Below are 20,251 nucleotides of genomic sequence, written 5' to 3' on the forward strand. Positions count from 1 at the left end.
TTATTTGTAATTTCTTTAATATTCTTGCAAAATAATGATATTTAGGAGACTAGTTATTTCAACTGGTATTTATCTTCTGAGAATAGCTTTTTGTAATATTTTCGTGAAAAAATTCTCAATTCATTATCATTTTATTCTAGTTTAGTATTTTATAATATTATCAAATCTTTTTTGTTTTTGTTTTTTAGCTCTTCTCACAGACAACTTTATCATCTTATCATTTTTGACACAAAACAAACTATGTTTTATTCAGTTTACCAAGAAGATGGGTTCTCCTGATACAAACAAAAGACTGGAAAAACTCTCAGCCTTGGATTATAAGGTAGAGATTTCAATTTATAGAGTTGTATTATTAATTATTAAGGTATACTAGAATATCACATGGATATTATGCTCATTCTTGAACATTTCTAGATTTCAGACAAACCAGAGTTAATTATATGATTAAGGTTGATTCACTGAAAATAGTGACTATCCTACCTTTTCTTTTTTACTCTCATTACAGGAGTCTAATAATGGCATGTTTGGAGCAATTTATTTAGTACTTATGGAAATCAAAGATAGACAATAGAGACAAGATACACATTTGAAAATGGTTTTCTTGCTAAGGGCAGGATATACACCATTCTCATTTTTCCCTAAAACCCCATATCATCTTTCTAGGCAAGGATAGCTGCTCTGGCTTCCATTTCACAAGAAAAGAAAGAAGAAAGAAGTCACTTTCAAAGGTTAATAGAAAAGTGTAATAAACAAGGAGTGGGAAGACCCCTCACCCCCCACATACACACACGTACACCCAACTATAACTGGAGAAAAATGCAAAACGAAATCTCCTTCATATGTTAGTATCTTTCCCTTCACTAACTCCAGGTAATTTGTTTCCTTGTATCAGGGATTTTACATCTGTTAAGGCAGGATTTTTTTTTTAAATGATGTGTTTAATATAAGTTTTGCCACATTACATTTTAACTGCTTGGAAGGCATACTCTCTGCTAGGATGAGTATCTAATACATTTTCCAGGCTGTTTCAGTTCAAGGCCTCTTTTCAGCAATGACTTGTGTTTGCAAGATTGATCCAACCTCTGTGACGTGGATTTGAGACAGTTCACTGTTCACTGGGAACAGAGCTGATATACAGCTTCCTTAAAAAAGATGCACACTTATGCCATACCCAGAATATCTATCTATAATACGGGCAAAGATTTTTAGAAGTCAGCTTTGTGGCTTGAAACTTTATGTGTGTGTTTTAAAAAGTAGTATTTAAGCTAACTTTTTGCCCTTTGGGATTATTTCTTATTGTGATTGAGGTGGTGATGATATAGGGAGGATTTAATTTTATTTGGTAGAAACATCTATTCTAATAAAAAAGATTTTTGACATGGGATAAAATATATTAAATGAGTTTTTCATTGTAATAAACTAATTTGGTTTTCTTTGCCAACCTTGTGGAGCTTCTGTAATATTTTGTATAATACTGATTTTCTTTAATTGGAGTCGGTGGTATTCATGTATTATATTTTGGTTAGTAAAAAAAACTGGTATTAGCACCTTAATGGGATGTTATTTTCTAGATTGGCTAACTGTAGATTTATTTGAAATGTTGCTTTTTTACAAATACTGGTCTTTAAAATGCACCAATATAGAAAAAGTAAATAAATTAATGAAATGCTCCAATATGCATTAACTCAATATATTTAAAATGTTTTCAGTGCTACTAGTATAAAATTTTGTATGACGAGTTTCTCCGTCTTAGCTATGATGGATATTTTAGTAGTCTTCTCAGCTGAAGGATAGTAGCTACCCATTAATGAGATCAGAGAGAAACTGTCAAGATGTTATCTTTTCTTATTGAAAAGATGTGAAAAATAGACTTACTATATGGACTCTTACACTTTAAGTAAGGGAATTGCTTATTTGTTTCTTCTTTCTGCCTTTGGATTTGAGGATAATGTGGGTACTCCACATCATTTCTATACATTGGAGAAGTAACCTGCTTCCCTCTGGAAAAGCCCATGGACTTCATTTTCTGGTCCACTATTTAAAATACAGTTATTTAATACTTAGTAAAAATGGCCATATATCTATAGGAAGGATAATTTAAGAAACTTGTTTACTTTACTTGCCCTGTTGACCATCATGATAGAATACTGATGCCATTAAAACTCACAGGAAACAGGAAATTTCAGATTTGCACCATAGGAGGACTGAAAGTGTCAGTCTCTTAACACTATTTTCTCATCTAGAAATTCGTAACATGTTTACGTGGCAATAGGACATCAAAATAATGTATGTTTATTTGTGAGGACTTAGCAATTCCATTATGGTATTTATCTCAAGAAGATAAGTAGTTAAAATAATGATATTGAGAGAATAAATATAAGAATTTGCACTTCGAAGCCTAAAGTACATCTGTGTTGTCTGTCATTGCCCATTTGGATTTTAAAACAAAGAAATAGTGTAAAGTATTTATAACTCTGCTTTTCTTTACAGCTGTACCATAATTTAATTCTTTCAGATTGAAATAATTTTGGCAGAAAAATTGCAGGGAAATATCCTGAAACTATTGACCTTTAACAAGTTTTCCAGTCTACATTTTAAAAATCCAATTCAATTTATTTAACAGGAAAGGGACAGTGTAAGGAGTTAAATGTTTACCATAGGAGAACAACACTGGTAATTACTTTGATTTCAGTTCCTTTTGATGTGCATTCAGAGGATGAAGAGGTCAATAATATTATGGCCATACAAATAGAAAAGGCTTCCTTTTGACCATATTAAAAAAAATAGCAGAGGATTATTAAAGCATTAACCTTGATTTTAATGGCCTTGGTTGAGTGGTGAGATCACAATTTGGATGAGCCTGATTATTTACTAAATACAATACATAAATGCAACGGGTTCTTAACACCCATTGCACTCTGGCATTATCGCATTACTGCCATCCTTTGTTGCCTTGCAGACAGGAATATGAAAGCAATCTGTCATGTAGTGAGACTGGCTCCAGAAGCATTTCTCTGATAAGAAGACCCCCTGCCCTTTGCTAGTGTCTGGTCCAGTAGGCTTAGCCATGCGCTTAATCCCCAGAAAGTGGTTCGATTATTGCTGACCAGCAATGGCAAGATAGTTTTTTTTTTCTTCCAAGCTATCAACCTTCCATTAATTCCTTAAGCAGAAATACGGTGCAATCTATATTTCCTTGGCATGTGTCACCCAGATGGTGCTGTGCTTATGTTTTCAAATAACCATGTTCCAAAATAACATAGTTTGAATAATAAATTCTACAAATCCTTCCTAAGAAAGAGAAGCATAATTCTCAGAAGCTGCATAAACTTTTACGCATGATGCTGTGGCTTATCCCTTTATGCAGAATATATGTCTCATATATTCTTTAAAGTGATATTTGCCTCAAGTTGTTTTTCCTTTTATTGTTGTCAGTCATTGTTAACGTGTTATGTCTTAAACAGTAGTCAGATACTCTTGGTCAGCAGTACTGAACTTGTCATTTAATATAGCTGGTCTTAAATCCTGTGTGTAGGTCGAAGCTGTCAGGCAGCCATGACTGTACATTTTGGTATTGATTGGGATTGCTACAGCCAATTCCTCCCTAACTCACATTTCTCCTTTTCCTTTCCTCTGCTAAAAATGGGGAGAATTTTGAACATATGTCTTTTTTATATATGTGTCAAAAGAATTTGGTAAATTCTGACACCTCCTTAAGCACATGTTTAACATGCATATTTACTTGCATTTATCTACATTTACAGATGCTTTAATTTTTGTAATACTGGGAGGATTTTGCATTAAAAAATGATTCTCATATGCTTTTTTCTCTTAATCATTAGATTTCCTATTACGAGATACCTGGCCCAGTAAACAGGACAACAGAGCGTCGTCTAGCTATCAACTGTGTTCAGGATATAGTTGCTTGCTGGTGGCCACTGGTCAGTGATGATGCTTGGCCTTGGGCCCCCATTTCTCCTGAGAAGGACAGAGCCAATCTGCTGCTCCTAGGTTATGCTCAAGGAAGACTGGAGGTAATTTTAAAGCAAATATATACATTTTGTTGAAGAGCAAATAAAATAAGACTCTTAGTTTTTCTGTTCTGAAATAAAGATGAATACTTTTTTAAACCTATAATTTATTTTCCTAAATTCTCAAAAGAGGAAATTACATGTAAAGTGGGATCCTTAGAAGTATCATATCTATAGGGTAAACAGACAATTCCAGGGCTGGCCTGAATCTCACAGTGATTAAGAACACAGGATTCTGGGTTCAAATCCAAGCTCTGCCACTACGTAGCTCTCTGTTCTTGAGCAAGTTATTAAGCTCTGTGCACTGTGGTTTCATTATTTGAAAAATAGAGTTGACGAAGATAAATAAGTTAATACATGCATTTAGAGCAATACCTACATATAGTAAACTCTCAAACACAGATCACTGATGTGATTCTTGTTATTACCATCTTTAGTGCTGTCATTACTGTTTGCCCATAATTTCATACCTGCCAAAGCTATGTTATCTGTCACCTTCTTTATACTTCAGTCATTGAATCAGCAAACATTAGACGACGAATGCTTATTTTGTGGAAGGCTCTGTGGTACCAAACCATGGCTGAGGCAAGAATTTATAAGGAGGGCTGTAGAGCAGTGGCCTTCTCCGTCTAGTGTCCTGCCTTGGATGGGAGCACCAAAACGGTTAATCTAGGAGTGGGGGGGGGGGCGGGGGGGCAGTATTTCATCCTATCTATTCCTGACAGTGGTTCCATCATCATTCATTATTGTGAACCTGTGGGTAATTCCAGCTTGTACCAGTTCTTTGAGTATGGAATTCTGTTTTTCTTTTTTATAATTTAAAACAAAAGCAACCTTTCCTGTTTCTTTTTTAAGTTTTTGCCTGAGTAAAATATAGACAGTCCCAACTTAGAGATAGTTTGACTTAGTATTTTCGACTTTGCCATGGTACGAAAGCAATACATGTTCAGTAGAAGCCGTAGTTTGAATTTTGAATTTTGATCTTTTCCCAGTCTAGTGATGTGTCTACTCTCCCATGATGCTGGGCAGTGGCAGTCAGCCACAGCTTCCAGTCAGCCATGCAATCATGAGGATAAACAACTGTTGCCCTTACAGCCATTCTGTACCCACACAACCATTCTGGTTTTTTTGCTTTCAGTACAGTATTCAATAAATTACATGAGATATTCAACACTTTATTATAAAATAGGCTTTGTGTTAGATGATTTTGCCCAATTGTATAGGCTAATTTAAATTTCTAAGCATGTTGAAGCTAGGCTGGGCTAAGCTGTGATGTCTGGTAGGTTAGGTGTATTAAATGCATTTTCAACTTAGGATATTTTCAACTTATGATGGGTTTACTGGGACTTGACTCCATTGTAAGGCAAGGAAAACTGTGGTATGTTTCTGTATTTTCTCTAAATCTATTATCTATTACGCTTTAATTCTGAGATATAATGAACAAGTCCAAGTGTTTTTCTATCTCTACCTGTCTCTTCTGGTGGTATAAACTTTCAGGCTGTCTTCTAAGACTGCAGAGTCATTTTTAATTAATTAATTACCCTTTTTCTAGAACTTTTCCAGTTTTGTTGCAGTGACTAAAACCACTTGTAATGCTTTAGGTGTGGATTTGTGAGGCTAAGGAAGTGCTTTGTTCCTAGTCACTTGCTTTTCATGCCTACTGCTTTATTGATCTTGGGTTCAGAAGCTAATTGAGTAAAAGACTTCATCAAAATGATTGTAATGAAGCTAATTAGAATTCTATTAAATGTTCTGCCTTATAATAAAGGTAAAAATAATTTAGTTATACTCTACATAAATTACCTGTATTTGAAATGAGTGTATTACATGAAATTGGGAGTGTTCTAAAGGGTATACATATGGTCTACATACCTTATCTCCTGGTATCATCTAGATCATGTACTTTGGAGTTGGAAAAAACCTAGTTTAACTGTTGGTTGGACCATATACATGCTAACTGTGTAACCTTAGTCAAGTTTACTCCCTCTAAACTTCTGCCTGCTCTTAGCTAATTTTGTGTTTGCCCTTGGGTAGATCACCTATTCTCTCTGACTTTAGTTTTCTATTTTTAAAATGATGGATTTCCACCAGATAGATCACCTCCAGGTCTGTGACAGCTCTAAAAAGTGCTCACCTGGATTCTGAAGCCACAGATCTGATTGAGCCATTGCTTGCTCAAATGCCTTTAGTAGATATGAAACTAAACTTAGCTTCAGCACTGAAAGACCGCCCTGACTGGCCCTGACCTACCTTTCCAGTGTTATTTCCTTATACAAACCTATGTTCTAGCCAAGTGGTTTACTCATTGCCTCTTATTTTCCATGTCCTGCCTGTACACATTACTGGTATTTCTACCTGAAAGGCCCTTCCTTCGGTTTCCACATCATTCAACAACTATTGAGCATGACCATGGAGTAAACACTGTATTTCATTCCAAGGGATCTGAATACAAAAATAACCCTGCCTGCAGGGATCCTAGTGTCCAACCAATGAGAGACAAATATGAAGTAAGTGCACTAAAGCATTAAATGATGCTGTGGATAGAGTATGTGTAAGCTATAGTAGGAGCCAGTGGGGAATGATTGATTCTACTTAGGGAGATAGTCAGGAGGAAACACTAAAGAGGCTTTACAGTTTGCTCAAATATGAGATTGGCAAACAGTTTTACTTGCTTTTACTATCCTTTCTAAGTTCCATATAAAGGTTGTACTAGCCCTCTGGAGTGATTTGGCTAGCTTTTTCTTTTTCTCCTCTTTGAAACAGTACCAAAAGGAATTAACTGATATTTGAGTGTTTGGTGAAACTCACCTATAAAACTGCTTGGGTGTGGTGTCTTAAAGGAAGGTAGATTTTTTAAATAACAGATTCCAGTTTTAAGGCCTGCTTTTTTTTCCAGGAATTTTGAAGTCATTTTCCTAAATTTGTATTTCTGGAAAATTATCCATTTTATGTAAGTGTTTTTGAATAGATTTTCATAAAGTTGTATATGATACTTGCACATGATTTTTAGTTATTCACCACTGATTGCATAGTTAATGCCCCCCTTTTCAATCCTACTATATTAAGATACAGAAATTCCTTTTTTTAGCAAGAGTAGCTTTTTCTTGGATTTGGCCCTTTCAGTCATTCTATCAAAGTTAAACTGTTGGAAAAATTTGTGTAGATTACTTTTGCAGAACCTCATGTGAACTTCTATATGCAAAAGGTGAACGTCTTTGGAAGAAATCTCTAGGGAAATAATTGTTTCTTTTTTTCACATGTGAAGACATAATTTTTAACTATGAATTAATTGTAGCACATTTTTTAGAATATCATGAACGAAAGCCACTAGTCTATAAAAGTAATTTTCAGGCATATGTCTTTAAATTTTTTTCACTGGCCACCAATAGACTTCTTGAGCTAATCATCAGAATAAAAGATACAATCTGCTCTTAAACTCTAAAATTCAAACTAAAAGAGTAGCAACCTCGTAGAGAAGAAATTTAATCTTTGCATCTGTTAAAACTATAGAATTTTTAAAAAGCATTTCCCATCCAAGTTCAATCAGAAAATATAATAAGCTTTTAGTTGGAAAGTGACAAGATCCTAGAGTAGTGGTTCCTAGCCTTGGCAACACATTACAATCACCTGCAGAGCTTTTACGAAGGGGCCCACCCAGACCAGTTATATCAGAATATCCAGAGGGAGAGGAAGCACCAGTATTCTTTAACAGGTTCCCTAGGTGATTCTCATGTGCATCCACATTGAGAAACACTGCTTTACAGCAAACTTAAAAAAAGAATTTAAAGCCATCCTTTTTGCATAACAGACCATGGAAAGGATAAAGCCCACATACTGAACCAAATGAGAGTTTTAACAGTAGATTCTAAGTAGAAAATTGGCTTACCAAGCAGCTAAAAAAAAAAAAAAAAAACAAAAAAAACACAAAGAAACATAGAAATAAGCTCTCTGTGACTGAATTATCTGTCTTTCAGAGGAGGAACATTTTTTAATTTATTTTATGGATATTAGAAAACTCCTGGTCTAATTTCACACCGCAGAGCTCTAAACAACAGCACGTATCTTAATTATAAGCATAAAGCAGAGAGAGTTATGTAGTCTAGAAAAAAAATTTCTTTTGAAAAATATACAATAAATAGTGTGTAGAAAAAGAAATTTTTATCAGTAAATTCATTTAAAAGCAGTTTTTAATGGTATAGTGTGAATTATCGTATATAACACGGTAATCATTTTTATTTAAATTCCACATACTCTTTATGCTTTCCTTTTGGAAAGTTTGAACCATCATCACAGAACTATTTAATTCATTCACTTTGTCAAAAATATGATGACAACACAACTTACTCTTCCCTTACCTTTGTATTTCAACAAGTATTTAACTTTTCAACTGTATGGATTAGATAATGCTTTCTGAGTATGGTCATAATTTCAAGATATAGTCCTCAGAAGAGGTCACCTGAATTTGTTTACCAAATTAATCAAAAACACTTAAGCAGAGCTATTAAACCTTAAAACATGTTGTCAGGGATAGGGAAATAAAACCTCACAAAGATAACTGTTTTCCTCTAGAATTTAAAAGCCATTTTTGCGGTGATTTAGAGGAGCAGCAACTAATGGAAAAGTAAAAATGTGACCAACTTTTAATATAGCATAATTTGATTAAAGAAGCATTCAGAAAGTGTTACACATGCATTCAACTGAAAAGCCAAAATATTTAAGAAACATCTCTTCCAAAGACACGTATGTATTGTGTTAGCTTTCAACCAAATAACAAAGATTTTATATTCTCGGTGTGATAGCTTTTAAAAAATCTCTTTATTATAAAACATGCATGAAGAAAACCACACAAAATAAATGTATAGTTTAATGAGCTATTATGAACGAAATACCCCTGGAACCACACTTAGGTCTAGAAGAGGAACATTGTCAGGCACCCAGAAATACTATTATGTACTGTCATGATTTCAACCCCTTCTTGGTCCCCAAAAGTAACCTCTATCATGACTTTCCATCACTTTCTTACATACCCATGTAGTTTTTATCATCCTAATGCATCTCCCAACACTGAAGTTGAATATTATCCATTTAAAACACTAATGTGAGGTTCCTGGATGCCTCAGTCAGTCAAGCTTCTGCCTTCAGCTCAGCCTGCAGGCTCTCTGCTCAGCAGGGGAGTCAGCTTCTCCCACTCTCTCTGCCCCTGCTCATGTTCTCTCTCTCGCTCACTCTCTCAGATAAATAAATAAAATCTTAAAAAAAACCAAAACACTCTAATGTATCTTTTGATTTACAAGTTCCCCCTCCATCCTTTTCTTTTCCTTAAAATTGATCTTTTGAAACTGCAGTGTCCCAATTTTGTTGTTTTTCCATAATCGTAGTAAGGTTCAACATGTTTCTCTATCATTTGAAAATTCTACAAGTTAGTCAGTTTTGGCAAGACTATATGGGGTGGTGCATTCTTTTTATCAGAAGGCACGTAATGTCAAGTTCTCTCTTGGTTGTCTGTCTTTTAATGTTAGCAGCTATTAATGCTCAGTGCCTACATCCATTAATTCATTAGGGTTGCAAAATGGTGATATTCTAATTATATTATTATTTTTTCATTTATTAATTGGGATACTTTTATAAAGAGATGCTTGTACTCATCTCCTATTTGTTTTCCCAATGGATGAATTCATATAGATAGTATAATCAGGATAAATGTCAGTTTCTTTTCTTTTATTTGCTAGTTTTTAAGATAATGAAATGGTTCCTTATCACTCCCTGAAGGTAACCAATTTGTTTTTGTTTTTCAAGTAGCATTATTAATTGATGGATTTAAATATATTTGACTTGATGGGTTTTATAAATTGTATTTGTTATCCTTTTGAAAGCCCAGACTTGTCTTATGTTTGGGAACCTCTACAAGTTGGCTCCTCTTTTTGTCATGACCTCAGTAGTCTTGGGTAGCTTTCCTGCTATTTGGTATGACAAATATGTCCCATGCTTATCTTGTATATTTCCTGCCTCAGACCTGGAATTAGCCATTTCTTCAATAAGCTCTGGTTTCTTTTAATGGAAAACGGTATTTTAAGCCCAAGTTTGGGAGCTAGGGATAGTATGTTGTTGTTACTGGATTCGTCATTGTTTTTAGGTTTCTTTAGTAGAATGAGCTAGAGATTTTATACATATATATTTTCAAAGTGAGTTCACATTGCTATTTCTAACTCGAATTCAGGATACAGGGGTTTTAATTTAATAGCTTCTATATAACATGTATCTCCTCATTTTCATACCAAAAATCCTAGTTTGCAGGGACGTGGGGGACAAATTATAATATACCGTAATTACTTGCTTACTTTATCTCACAGTATACACCTAACAGTCTGAGAATAATCATACTAATACTACCACTAATATAAATTACTGAGAACATTCAGAAACTTTTTGCCTATGTTTTTATCACTTCTTTCCTTTCCATTTTTAAATAGTTGTACTTTATTTACATTATTGGAGCATAAAGTCATTACACATAATGTTCTATGTCTTTTAATCTTCATCTAGTCATCCATGGGTTTTTGGTTTTGCTATTTAGTTGAATTGTTTCTTTTGTGTGGGGATTTAGAGAGATTCAAAACTATAGTGCCGCCATCACCACTTTGCCAGAATCAGGGATGCTATATTCATGGTCATATTTAAACACTTAGTTTTTAAAGCTCTCTGCCCAACATGGGGCTTCAACTCATGACCCCGAGATCAAGAGTCGCATGTTCTACTGACTAAGCCAGTCAGGTGCCCCGATAAACACTTAGTTTGAACCAACCCTCTATAGCTAAACATGAAACATGACAATCTTGAGCCTATCTCCAGCTCACTGTAATTGCATTTCTGCTTTCTGTGCATTCTTAATTTTAAAATATCTTCCAGACACAGTATCAGTCATATTGACTGCTTATGCTTTTCCTTCTCTGTACTGTTCCTATTTTGATGACTTTTGGATCAGTTCTGTCTACTTTTTTCAAATTTAGCTTTTTTTAAGAATAAAAATGATATCATCTAAGTGTGTGTTTTTCAACAAGTTTCAACCTTAAAGCTGACTGATTTAAACTTGACTGAAAACAATTCTCCTTAGGAAGGAAACTAGCAGCTTGTTTATCCTTGAAACTGGGAAATTCCAAGACCTTTAGGACTCTTCTTTATCTTTTCTGCCCTTTCTTAGCTTGAATTTTTAAATTCTTACCATTTTCTTTCTTTATTACACAGTTTTCTTTAAAAAAAAAAAAAAGCAAACAGCAAAAAATAAAACATTGAACCATGGTCATCCACCTCTTGTCTGGTGTCACAGTCTCTCTTAATTGGGCACTTGGAACATTGCATAGTCTTTAGCCTGTGTTTCTGTGCTTTTCTTTGTACCTTCCTATTACCTTAGAATTAAAGCAGAGATCTTTTTCTAGAGACTTCCAGACTGAGCCCATCACCACACATTATAAAAGTCTTCATTTTTTCATCCCTTAATTATCTATACTGTTCTTCCCCATCTCATTGTTTGCCTCTTCATTATGCTTGTATTAAAACTTTTCACCATGTTCTTTACCACAGCCATTCCCACTTGAATTCTACTGATCTGTTCCTGAAACCTGACATATATATTTTAAGATCTTTAGAGAGTTATTAGATTTCAGAATTCACCTAATCTGGGGAATGCCTGAAGATAGGATTAAGACCAAGAACTCAAGGTTGCTAAGAGAGTAAATCTTAAAAGTACTTATCGTAAGACAAAACTTTGTAACTATATATGGTGATGGATATTAATGAGACTTACTGTGGTGACCATTTCGCAGTATATACAAATATTGAATCATTATGTTGGACACCTGAAAGTAATATAATGTTATATGTCAATTAGACCTCCATAAAAAGAAAAAAAGGCCAAGAACTCAATGAGAGAAAGGAATTCTTGATTATGAAGTTTGTAGAGGATAGCATTAAACATGCCTTATGGAAGGTGATAGTAGACTTCAAATTAATCTTGGTAGCTTACATGAATATCACCAGCCAATGTCTTTGGATTCTTTTCTCTCCTTTGTGCTTTTTCCTTCAGGGCATTGTCACTTAACATTTCTCCCTTCACTACACACCACATTTTTTAATTTCTTTATCTTAGCGTTATATCTTGGCCTGATTATCTCCTGACTAGTACTTCGAACTAAGTTCATTTGGGGAGGAAAAACTAGTTGCATGAATATGAGAGATGTCTGAGTAGATGCAAGTTTAGATTTTAAAAAGTCTATTTTTTCTTGGTATTTTGCAATAACTGTATAATTGCATTTGGTGTTTTCAACTTCTTATTTGCAAATGATCTGCTAACAGAGCATCTTATAGCTAGAAAATGTATTGACACATTTTCCTTCCATATAGCTCTTCAGTCGGTAGGGTATATTTTAATAACTTTAAAAGGCTGCTGAAAATGCAGGTATAACACTTCATTTTCATAATCTTGGTCAATCACATTAGCATGTTTGTAGAAAAACTGAATGACTGAATTTTCTTCTCCTGCATGTCATTGCTTTATTTTAGCTGAGTTGAGTCCATTTTTATTGATTACCTGTTTCTCTGTACTTATAAACAAAATGTCTTGCTTCAGAATTCTAATTGGAATCTCAGTCCACTTTTCCTGTAAATTAAAAATATTAATATCACATTAGGTAACATGCAAGTATCATTGCAGGAATCATGATTGACCTGAACTTTTGCAATAAGGTTTTGTGCCATGTCAATCAAATTATTTATAAACATTTCTCTGTGAAGATATACTTAAGTCATTATGTACTTATTACTGCTTCTTGTTTATAATAGTACATGATAACTTTACCGGGACAGTATCTATATGTACAGATTTCTTATTTTCATGGACTGAAATGTTTCTTTCATTCTGATAATATTGGCTATTTTAAATATCACATAATTAAGTATGGTTTTAAATGAATTTAAAATCCTGGAATTAAGTATGAACATTGTATATCTTATTTTTTTTTTATTTAAAAAAAATTTTTTTTTTTTAAGATTTTATTTATTTGCGAGAGAGAGAATGAGAGACAGAGAGCATGAGAGGGAGGAGGGTCAGAGGGAGAAGCAGACTCCCTGCTGAGCAAGGAGCCCGATGTGGGACTCGATCCCGGGACTCCAGGATCATGACCTGAGCCGAAGGCAGTCGCTTAACCAACTGAGCCACCCAGGCGCCCTGTATATCTTATTTAAAATATATTCAGTCAGTCATGTTTATTAGGCTAGTACCATATACCAAGCCCAGCTCTAAATATCATAAATAAATGAAATCACTTTAATATTAACTTCCAAGTTAAATATTTCCTATGTTTAAAATTATCTTCCACATTTATAGTTTGCAACTATGTAAGTGTCAGCCACGAATTCTAAATAACCAAATTTGGAATTTATTTAGGATCAGTGTCTCTCCTTCTTTTTATCTGCTATTCTTGTGAAAAACTCCAAGACTTTCTCTTCAGGAACAACAAGGATAGCCAGTATTTATTGCAGTCCCCTTTGTCCTCTGCATATTAGGTATGGTTTTTTTATTTATTTATTTATTTTTTATATTTCACTTTTCAAATTTTATTTTTATTTTTTTATTGTTATGTTAATCCCCATACATTACATCATTAGTTTTAGATGTAGTGTTCCATGATTCATTGTTTGTGCATAACACCCAGTGCTCCATGCAGAACGTGCCCTCCTCAATACCCATCACCAGGCTAACCCATCCTCCCACCCCCTCCCCTCTAGAACCCTCAGTTTGTTTTTCAGAGTCCATCATCTCTCATGGTTCGTCTACCCCTCCGATTCCCCCCCTTCATTCTTCCCCTCCTGCTATCTTCTTCTTTTTTTTTTTCTTAACATATATTGCATTATTTGTTTCAGAGGTACAGATCTGAGATTCAACAGTCTTGCACAATTCACAGCGCTTACCAGAGCACATACCCTCCCCAGTGTCTATCACCCAGTCACCCCATCCCTCCCACCCCACCCCCCACTCCAGCAACCCTCAGTTTGTTTCCTGAGATTAAGAATTCCTCATATCAGTGAGGTCATATGATACATGTCTTTCTCTGTTTGACTTATTTCGCTCAGCATAATACCATCCACGTCGTTCCATCCACGTCGTTGCAAATGGCAAGATATCATTCCTTTTGATGGCTGCATAATATTCCATTGTATATATATACCACATCTTCTTTATCCATTCATCTGTCGATGGACATCTTGGCTCTTTCCACAGTTTGGCTACTGTGGACATTGCTACTATAAACATCGGGGTACACGTACCCTTTCGGATCCCTGCAGCACGGGTGAATAAATCCACATCTTACAGATGAGAAAACCACAGTTCCAAGAGGTTATCTTGCCCCAGACTCCAGAGCTCTCTATCACCAAAACAAGGAGTCAGCCCCTATTATGTGCTGCTTCTGCTGTGTGGTGTTGCTCTGTGGCTGTTGTATAGGCTCAAGTCCAACTTAGAATTAAATTTTGAACCTAACTATGTCAAATACTTTTAAGCCTACAGGTATTTTGGATTTTAATGCTGTCATCTTATTATATTTTAAGTCATATAAACGGGACCCTTTCTAATGACATTATTTTCAAAAGATTTCATGTAACATCATAGTAGAAACTTAAAGTTTTCCTTTTTATCTTCTTCTGTACAAACAAATGCAAAAACTGACAATGATATCTGTGTTTGTATAATTTTTGTGGTGAGGAAATAGTTTAGTTTGTATTTGGTTCATTTAGGGATGTTTTTACATTTACACTTACAAAGTACGCTATTTTCAGTACAACTCAATCAATACAAGAATGAAGCATCTTTAAAAGAAGTCAGTTAAGACCCTTGCCTTCCAAACTTCCTCAATCATGCTAAGTAAAGTTGCCCAGATCATCAGCACAAGCCTCTTTTTCATACTCAGTTTAATAGGCTCCATTGACATTTGCATAATTTGTCTCTTCATTTCATTCACCTAATTCTCACTCCTCCGCTCTGTGGGGATCCTTCCACTACACTTGAGGTTCCTAATGCCCTGTGGTTCTTCTCATGCATGCCCTCTAATCACATTGAGGAAAAGCTGGGACCTTTGTGGAAACTTATTAATTCCCTATGCTCACAGTGTGTCTTGCAGAGAACTTGGTTTTTAGAGTCAGACAGACCTGGATTTGAAAATACAGCTCTATCACTTATTAACCTTGGGATCAAGGACTTCTTAAACCATCTGTCTGACACTCATTTTCCTTATCTCTAGAACAAAAATTGTAATACCAAACTTTGGAGTATTAAAAAGTTTAAATAAAACAATGTATGAAAAGTGATGAGCATAGTATCTATTTTCTTGCTGCTTATTATTTTTGGTGGGAATACTCTTTATTGAAACTTACACATACTCAAGTGTTTTTTAATCTTTATTTTTTCCTTTTTATTTACATATTAATTTTTTTAGATTTTTATTATTTATATTCATTTAATTAACATATCATGTATTACTGGTTTCAGAGGTAGAGGTCAGCGATTCATCAGTCTTATATAATACCCAGTGCTCATTACATCACATGCCCTCCCTAATGTCCATCACCCACTTACCCCATCTCCCCACCCCCACCCCCTCCAGCAACCCTCAGTTGGTTTCCTTTGGTTAAGAGTCTCTGATGGTTTGTCTCCTTCTCTGATTTTGTCTTGTTTTATTTTTTCCTCTCTTCCCCTGTGATCCTCTGTTTTATTTCTTAAATTCCACATATGAGTGAGATCATATGATAATTGTCTTTCTCTGATTGACTTATTTCGCTTAGCATAATACCCTCTAATTCCATCCACGTCATTGCAAATGGCAAGATTTCATTTTTTTGGTGGCTGAGTAGTATTCCATTGTATATATGTACCACATCTTTATCCATTCATCTGTCCATGGACATCTGGGCTCTTTCCATTGTTTAGCTATTGTGGACATTGCTCCTAGAAACATTGGGGTGCAGGTGCCCCTTCAGATCACTACATTTTTATCTTCGGGGTAGATACCTACTAGTGCAATTGCTAGGTCATAGGGTAGCTCTATTTTCAACCTTTTGAGGAACCTGCATACTGTTTTCTGGGGTGGTACACCAGTTTGCATTCCTACCAACAGTGTAAGAGGGGTTCCCCTTTCTCCGCATCCTCACCAACATCTGTCATTTCCTGACTTGTTAATTTTAGCCATTCTGATTGGTATGAGGTGGTATCTAATTGTGGTTTTGATTTGTATTTCCCTGATGCTGAGTGATGTTGAGCCTTTTCTCATATGTCTGTTGGCCTTTTGTATGTCTTCTTTGGAGAAATGTCTGTTCATGTCTTCTGCCCATTTCGTGATTAGATTCTTTGGTTTTTGGGTGTTGAGTTTGATAAGTTCTTTATAGATTTTGGATACTAGCCCTTTATCTGATAAAATGTTTGCAAGTATCTTCTCCCATTCTGTTGGTTGTCTTTTGGTTTTGTCGACTGTTTCCTTTGCTGTACAAAAGCTTTTTATCTTGATGAAGTCCCAATTGTTCATTTTTGCCTTTGGATCACTTACCTTTGAAGATGTGTCTAGCAAGAAGTTGCTGCAGCTGAGGTCACTGAGGTTACTGCCTGTGTTCTCCTCTAGGATTTTGATGGATTCCTATCTTGCATTTAGGACTTTAATCCATTTTGAGTCTATTTTTGTGTATGGCATAAGAAAATAGTCCAGTTTCATTCTTCTGCATGTGGCTGTCCAATTTTCCCAACACCATTTGTTGAAGAGACTGTTTTCCATTGGCTATTCTTTCCTGCTCTGTCGAAGATTAGTTGACCATATTGTTGAGGGCCCATTTCTGGGTTCTCTATTCTGTTCCACTGATCTGTGTGTGTGTTTTGTTCCAATACCACACTGTCTTGATGATTACTGCTTTGTAATAGAGCTTGAAGTCCAGAATTGTGATGCCAATAGCTTTGGATTTCTGTGAAAAAAGTTGATGGTATTTTGATAGGGATTGCACTGAATGTATAGATTGCTCTAGACAGCATAGATATTTTAACAGTATTTGTTCTTCCAATCCATGAGCATGGAACATTTTTTCATTTCTTTGTGTCTTCCTCAATTTCTTTCATGAGTGTTCTATAGTTTTCTGAGTATAGCTCCTTTGCCTCTTTGGTTAGGTTGATTCCTAGTTATCTTACAGTTTTTCGTCCAATTGTAAAGGGGATTGGCTCCTTAATTTCTCTTTCTTTTGTCTTGTTGTTAGCATATAGAAATGCAAATGATTTCTGTGCATTGATTTTATATCCTGCCACTTTACTGAATTCCTGTATGAGTTCTAGCAATTTTGGGTGGAGTCTTTTGGGTTTTCCACATAGAGTATCGTGTCATCTGCAAAGAGTGAGAGTTTGACTTCTTCTTTGCTGATTTGGATGCTTTTCTTAGTTTTTCTTGTCTCATTGCTGAGGCTAGAACTTCTAGTACTATGTTGAACAACAGTGGTGAGAGGGGAAATCCCTGTCTGCTCTCCTGACCTCAGGGGAAAAGCTCATAGTTTTTCCCCATTGAGAATGATATTCACTGTGGGATTTTCGTATATGGCTTTTATGATATTGAGGTATATTCCCTCTATCCCCACACTGTGAAGAGTTTTAATCAAGAAAGGATGCTGTACTTTGTCAAATGCCTTTTCTGTAGCTATTGAGAGGATCATATGGTTCTTGTCCTTTCTTTTATTAATGTAGTGTATCACATTGATTGATTTGGGGATGTTGAACCACCCTTGCAACCCAGGAATAAATCCCACTTGGTTGTGGTGCATAATACTTTTAATGTACTGTGGAATTCCTATTGGCTAGTATCTTGGTGAGAATTTTTGCATTCATGTTCATTGGGGATATTGGTCTGTAATTGTCCTTTTTGATGGGGTCTTTCTCTGGTGTTGGGATCAAGGTAATGCTGACCTCATAGGAAAAGTTTGAAAGTTTTCCTTCCATTTCTATTTTTTGAAACAGACTCAGAAGAATAGGTATTAATTCTTCTTTAAATGTCTGGTAGAATTCCCCTGGGAATCCATCCGGCCCTGGACCTCTTGTTTGTTGGGAGATTTTTGATTACTGCTTCAATTTCCTTGCTGGTTATGGGTCTGTTCATATTTTTTATTTCTTCCTATTTCAGTTTTGGTAGTTTATACATCTTTAGGAATGCATCCATTTCTTCCAGATTATCTAATTTGCTAGCATATAGTTGCTCATAATATGTTCTTAGAATTGTTTGTATTTCTTCGGTGTTGGTTGTGATCTCTCCTCTTTCATTCATGATTTTATTTATTTGGGTCCTTTCTCTTTTCTTTTTGATAAGTCTGGCCAGGGGTTTATCAATCTTGTTAATTCTTTCAAAGAACCAGCTCCTAGTTTCGTTGATATGTTCTACTGTTCTTTTGGTTTCCGTTTCATTGATTTCTGCTCTGATCTTTATTATTTCTCTTCTCCTGCTGGGTTTAGGCTTTATTTGCTGTTCTTTCTCCAGCTCCTTTAGATGTAGGGTTAGGTTGTATATTTGAGACCTTTCTTGTTTCTTGAGAAAGGCTTGTATTGCTATATACTTTCAGGACCTCCTTTGCTGCATCCCAAAGATTTTGAACAGTTGTGTTTTCATTTTCATTTGTTTCCATAAATTTTTTTAATTCTTCTTTAATTTCTTGGTTGACCCATTCATTCTTTAGTAGGATACTCTTTAATCTCCACGCATTTGAGTACTTTCCAACTTTCCTCTTGTGATTGAGTTCAAGTTTCAAAGCATTGTGGTCCAAAAATACGCAGGGAATGATCCCAATCTTCTGGTACCGGTTGAGACCTGATTTGTGACCTAGGATGTGATTTATTCTGGAGAATGTTCCATGTGCACTAGAGAAGAATGTGTATTCTGTTGCTTTGGGATGGAATGTTCTGAATATATCTGCGAAGTCCATCTGGTCCAGTGTATCATTTAAAGCCTTCATTTCCTTGTTGATGTTCTGCTTAGATGATCTGTCCATTTCAGTGAGGGGGCTGTTGAAATCCCCTACTATTATTGTATTGTTGTCGATGTGTTTCTTTGATTTTGTTATTAATTGGCTGCTCCCATGTTAGGGGCATAGATATTTACAATTGTTAGATCTTCTTGTTGCATAGACCCATTAAGTATGATATAGTGTCCTTCCTCATCTCTTATTACAGTCTTTTGTTTAAAATCTAATTTGTCTGATAGAAGGATTGCCACCCCAGCTTTCTTTTGACGTCCATTAGCATGGTAAATGGTTTTCCACCCCCTCACTTTCAATCTGGAGGTGTCTTTGAGTCTAACATGAGTCTCTTGCAGACAGCATATTGATGGGTCTTGCTTTTTTATCTGATCTGTTAGCCTGTGTCTTTTGATTGGGGCATTTAGCCCATTTACATTCAGGGTAACTACTGAAAGATATGAATTTAGTGCCGTTGTATTGCCTGTAAGGTGACTGTTACTGTATATTGTCTCTGTTCCTTTCTGGTCTATGTTGCTTTTAGGCTCTCTCTTTGCTTAAAGGACCCCTTTCAATATTTTTTGTAGGGCTGGTTTGGTGATTGCAAATTCTTTTAGTTTCTGTTTGTCTTGGAAGGTTTTTATCTCTCCTTCTATTTTCAATGACAGCCTAGCAGGATAAAGTATTCTTGGCTGCATATTTTTCTTGTTTAGTACCCTGAATATATCACACCAGTCCTTTCTGGCCTGCCAGGTCTCTGTGGATAGCTCTGCTGCCACTCTAATGTTTCTACCATTGTAGGTTACAGAACTCTTGTCCCGAGCTGCTTTCAGGATTTTCTCTTTGATCCTGAGACTTGTAAGTTTTACTATTAGATGTCAGGGTGTTGACCTATTTTTATTGATTTTGAGGGGGTTCTCTGTGCCTCCTGGATTTTGATGCCTGTTTCCTTCCCCAAATTAGGAAGTTCTCTGCTATAATTTGCTCCAGTATACCTTCTGCCCCTCTCTTTTTCTTCTTCTTCTGGGATCCCAATTATTCTAATGTTGTTTCACTTTATGGTATCACTTATCTCTCGAATTCTTCCCTCGTGATCCAGTAGTTGTTTATCTCTTTTTTTTCAGCTCCTTTATTCTCCATCATTTGGTCTTCTATGTCACTAATTGTCTCTTCTGCCTCATTTATTCTAGCAGTTAGAGCCTCCATTT

The 20,251-nt window shown here is 35.4% G+C and overlaps 1 protein-coding gene across 17 annotated transcripts in view; it reads left to right on the top strand.

Annotated features, from left to right (window-relative positions):
- WDPCP (WD repeat containing planar cell polarity effector) overlaps nt 1-20,251 on the top strand; it is a 445,572-nt gene that overhangs the window by 136,180 nt on the left and 289,141 nt on the right. For all 17 annotated transcript variants that reach the window (XR_013441769.1, XR_013441770.1, XR_013441771.1 and 14 more), the window contains 2 exons: nt 189-322; nt 3,843-4,034. Coding sequence is in view for 12 of the 17 variants with exons in the window: in XM_078056482.1 (XP_077912608.1) it covers nt 189-322; nt 3,843-4,034 (326 nt within the window). In the remaining 5 variants the exon portion in view is untranslated. The remainder of the gene's footprint in view (nt 1-188; nt 323-3,842; nt 4,035-20,251) is intronic.

The sequence above is a fragment of the Halichoerus grypus genome, chromosome 10 (genome assembly GCF_964656455.1).
Source record: "Halichoerus grypus chromosome 10, mHalGry1.hap1.1, whole genome shotgun sequence".
In the NCBI taxonomy this organism is placed as follows: domain Eukaryota; kingdom Metazoa; phylum Chordata; class Mammalia; order Carnivora; family Phocidae; genus Halichoerus; species Halichoerus grypus.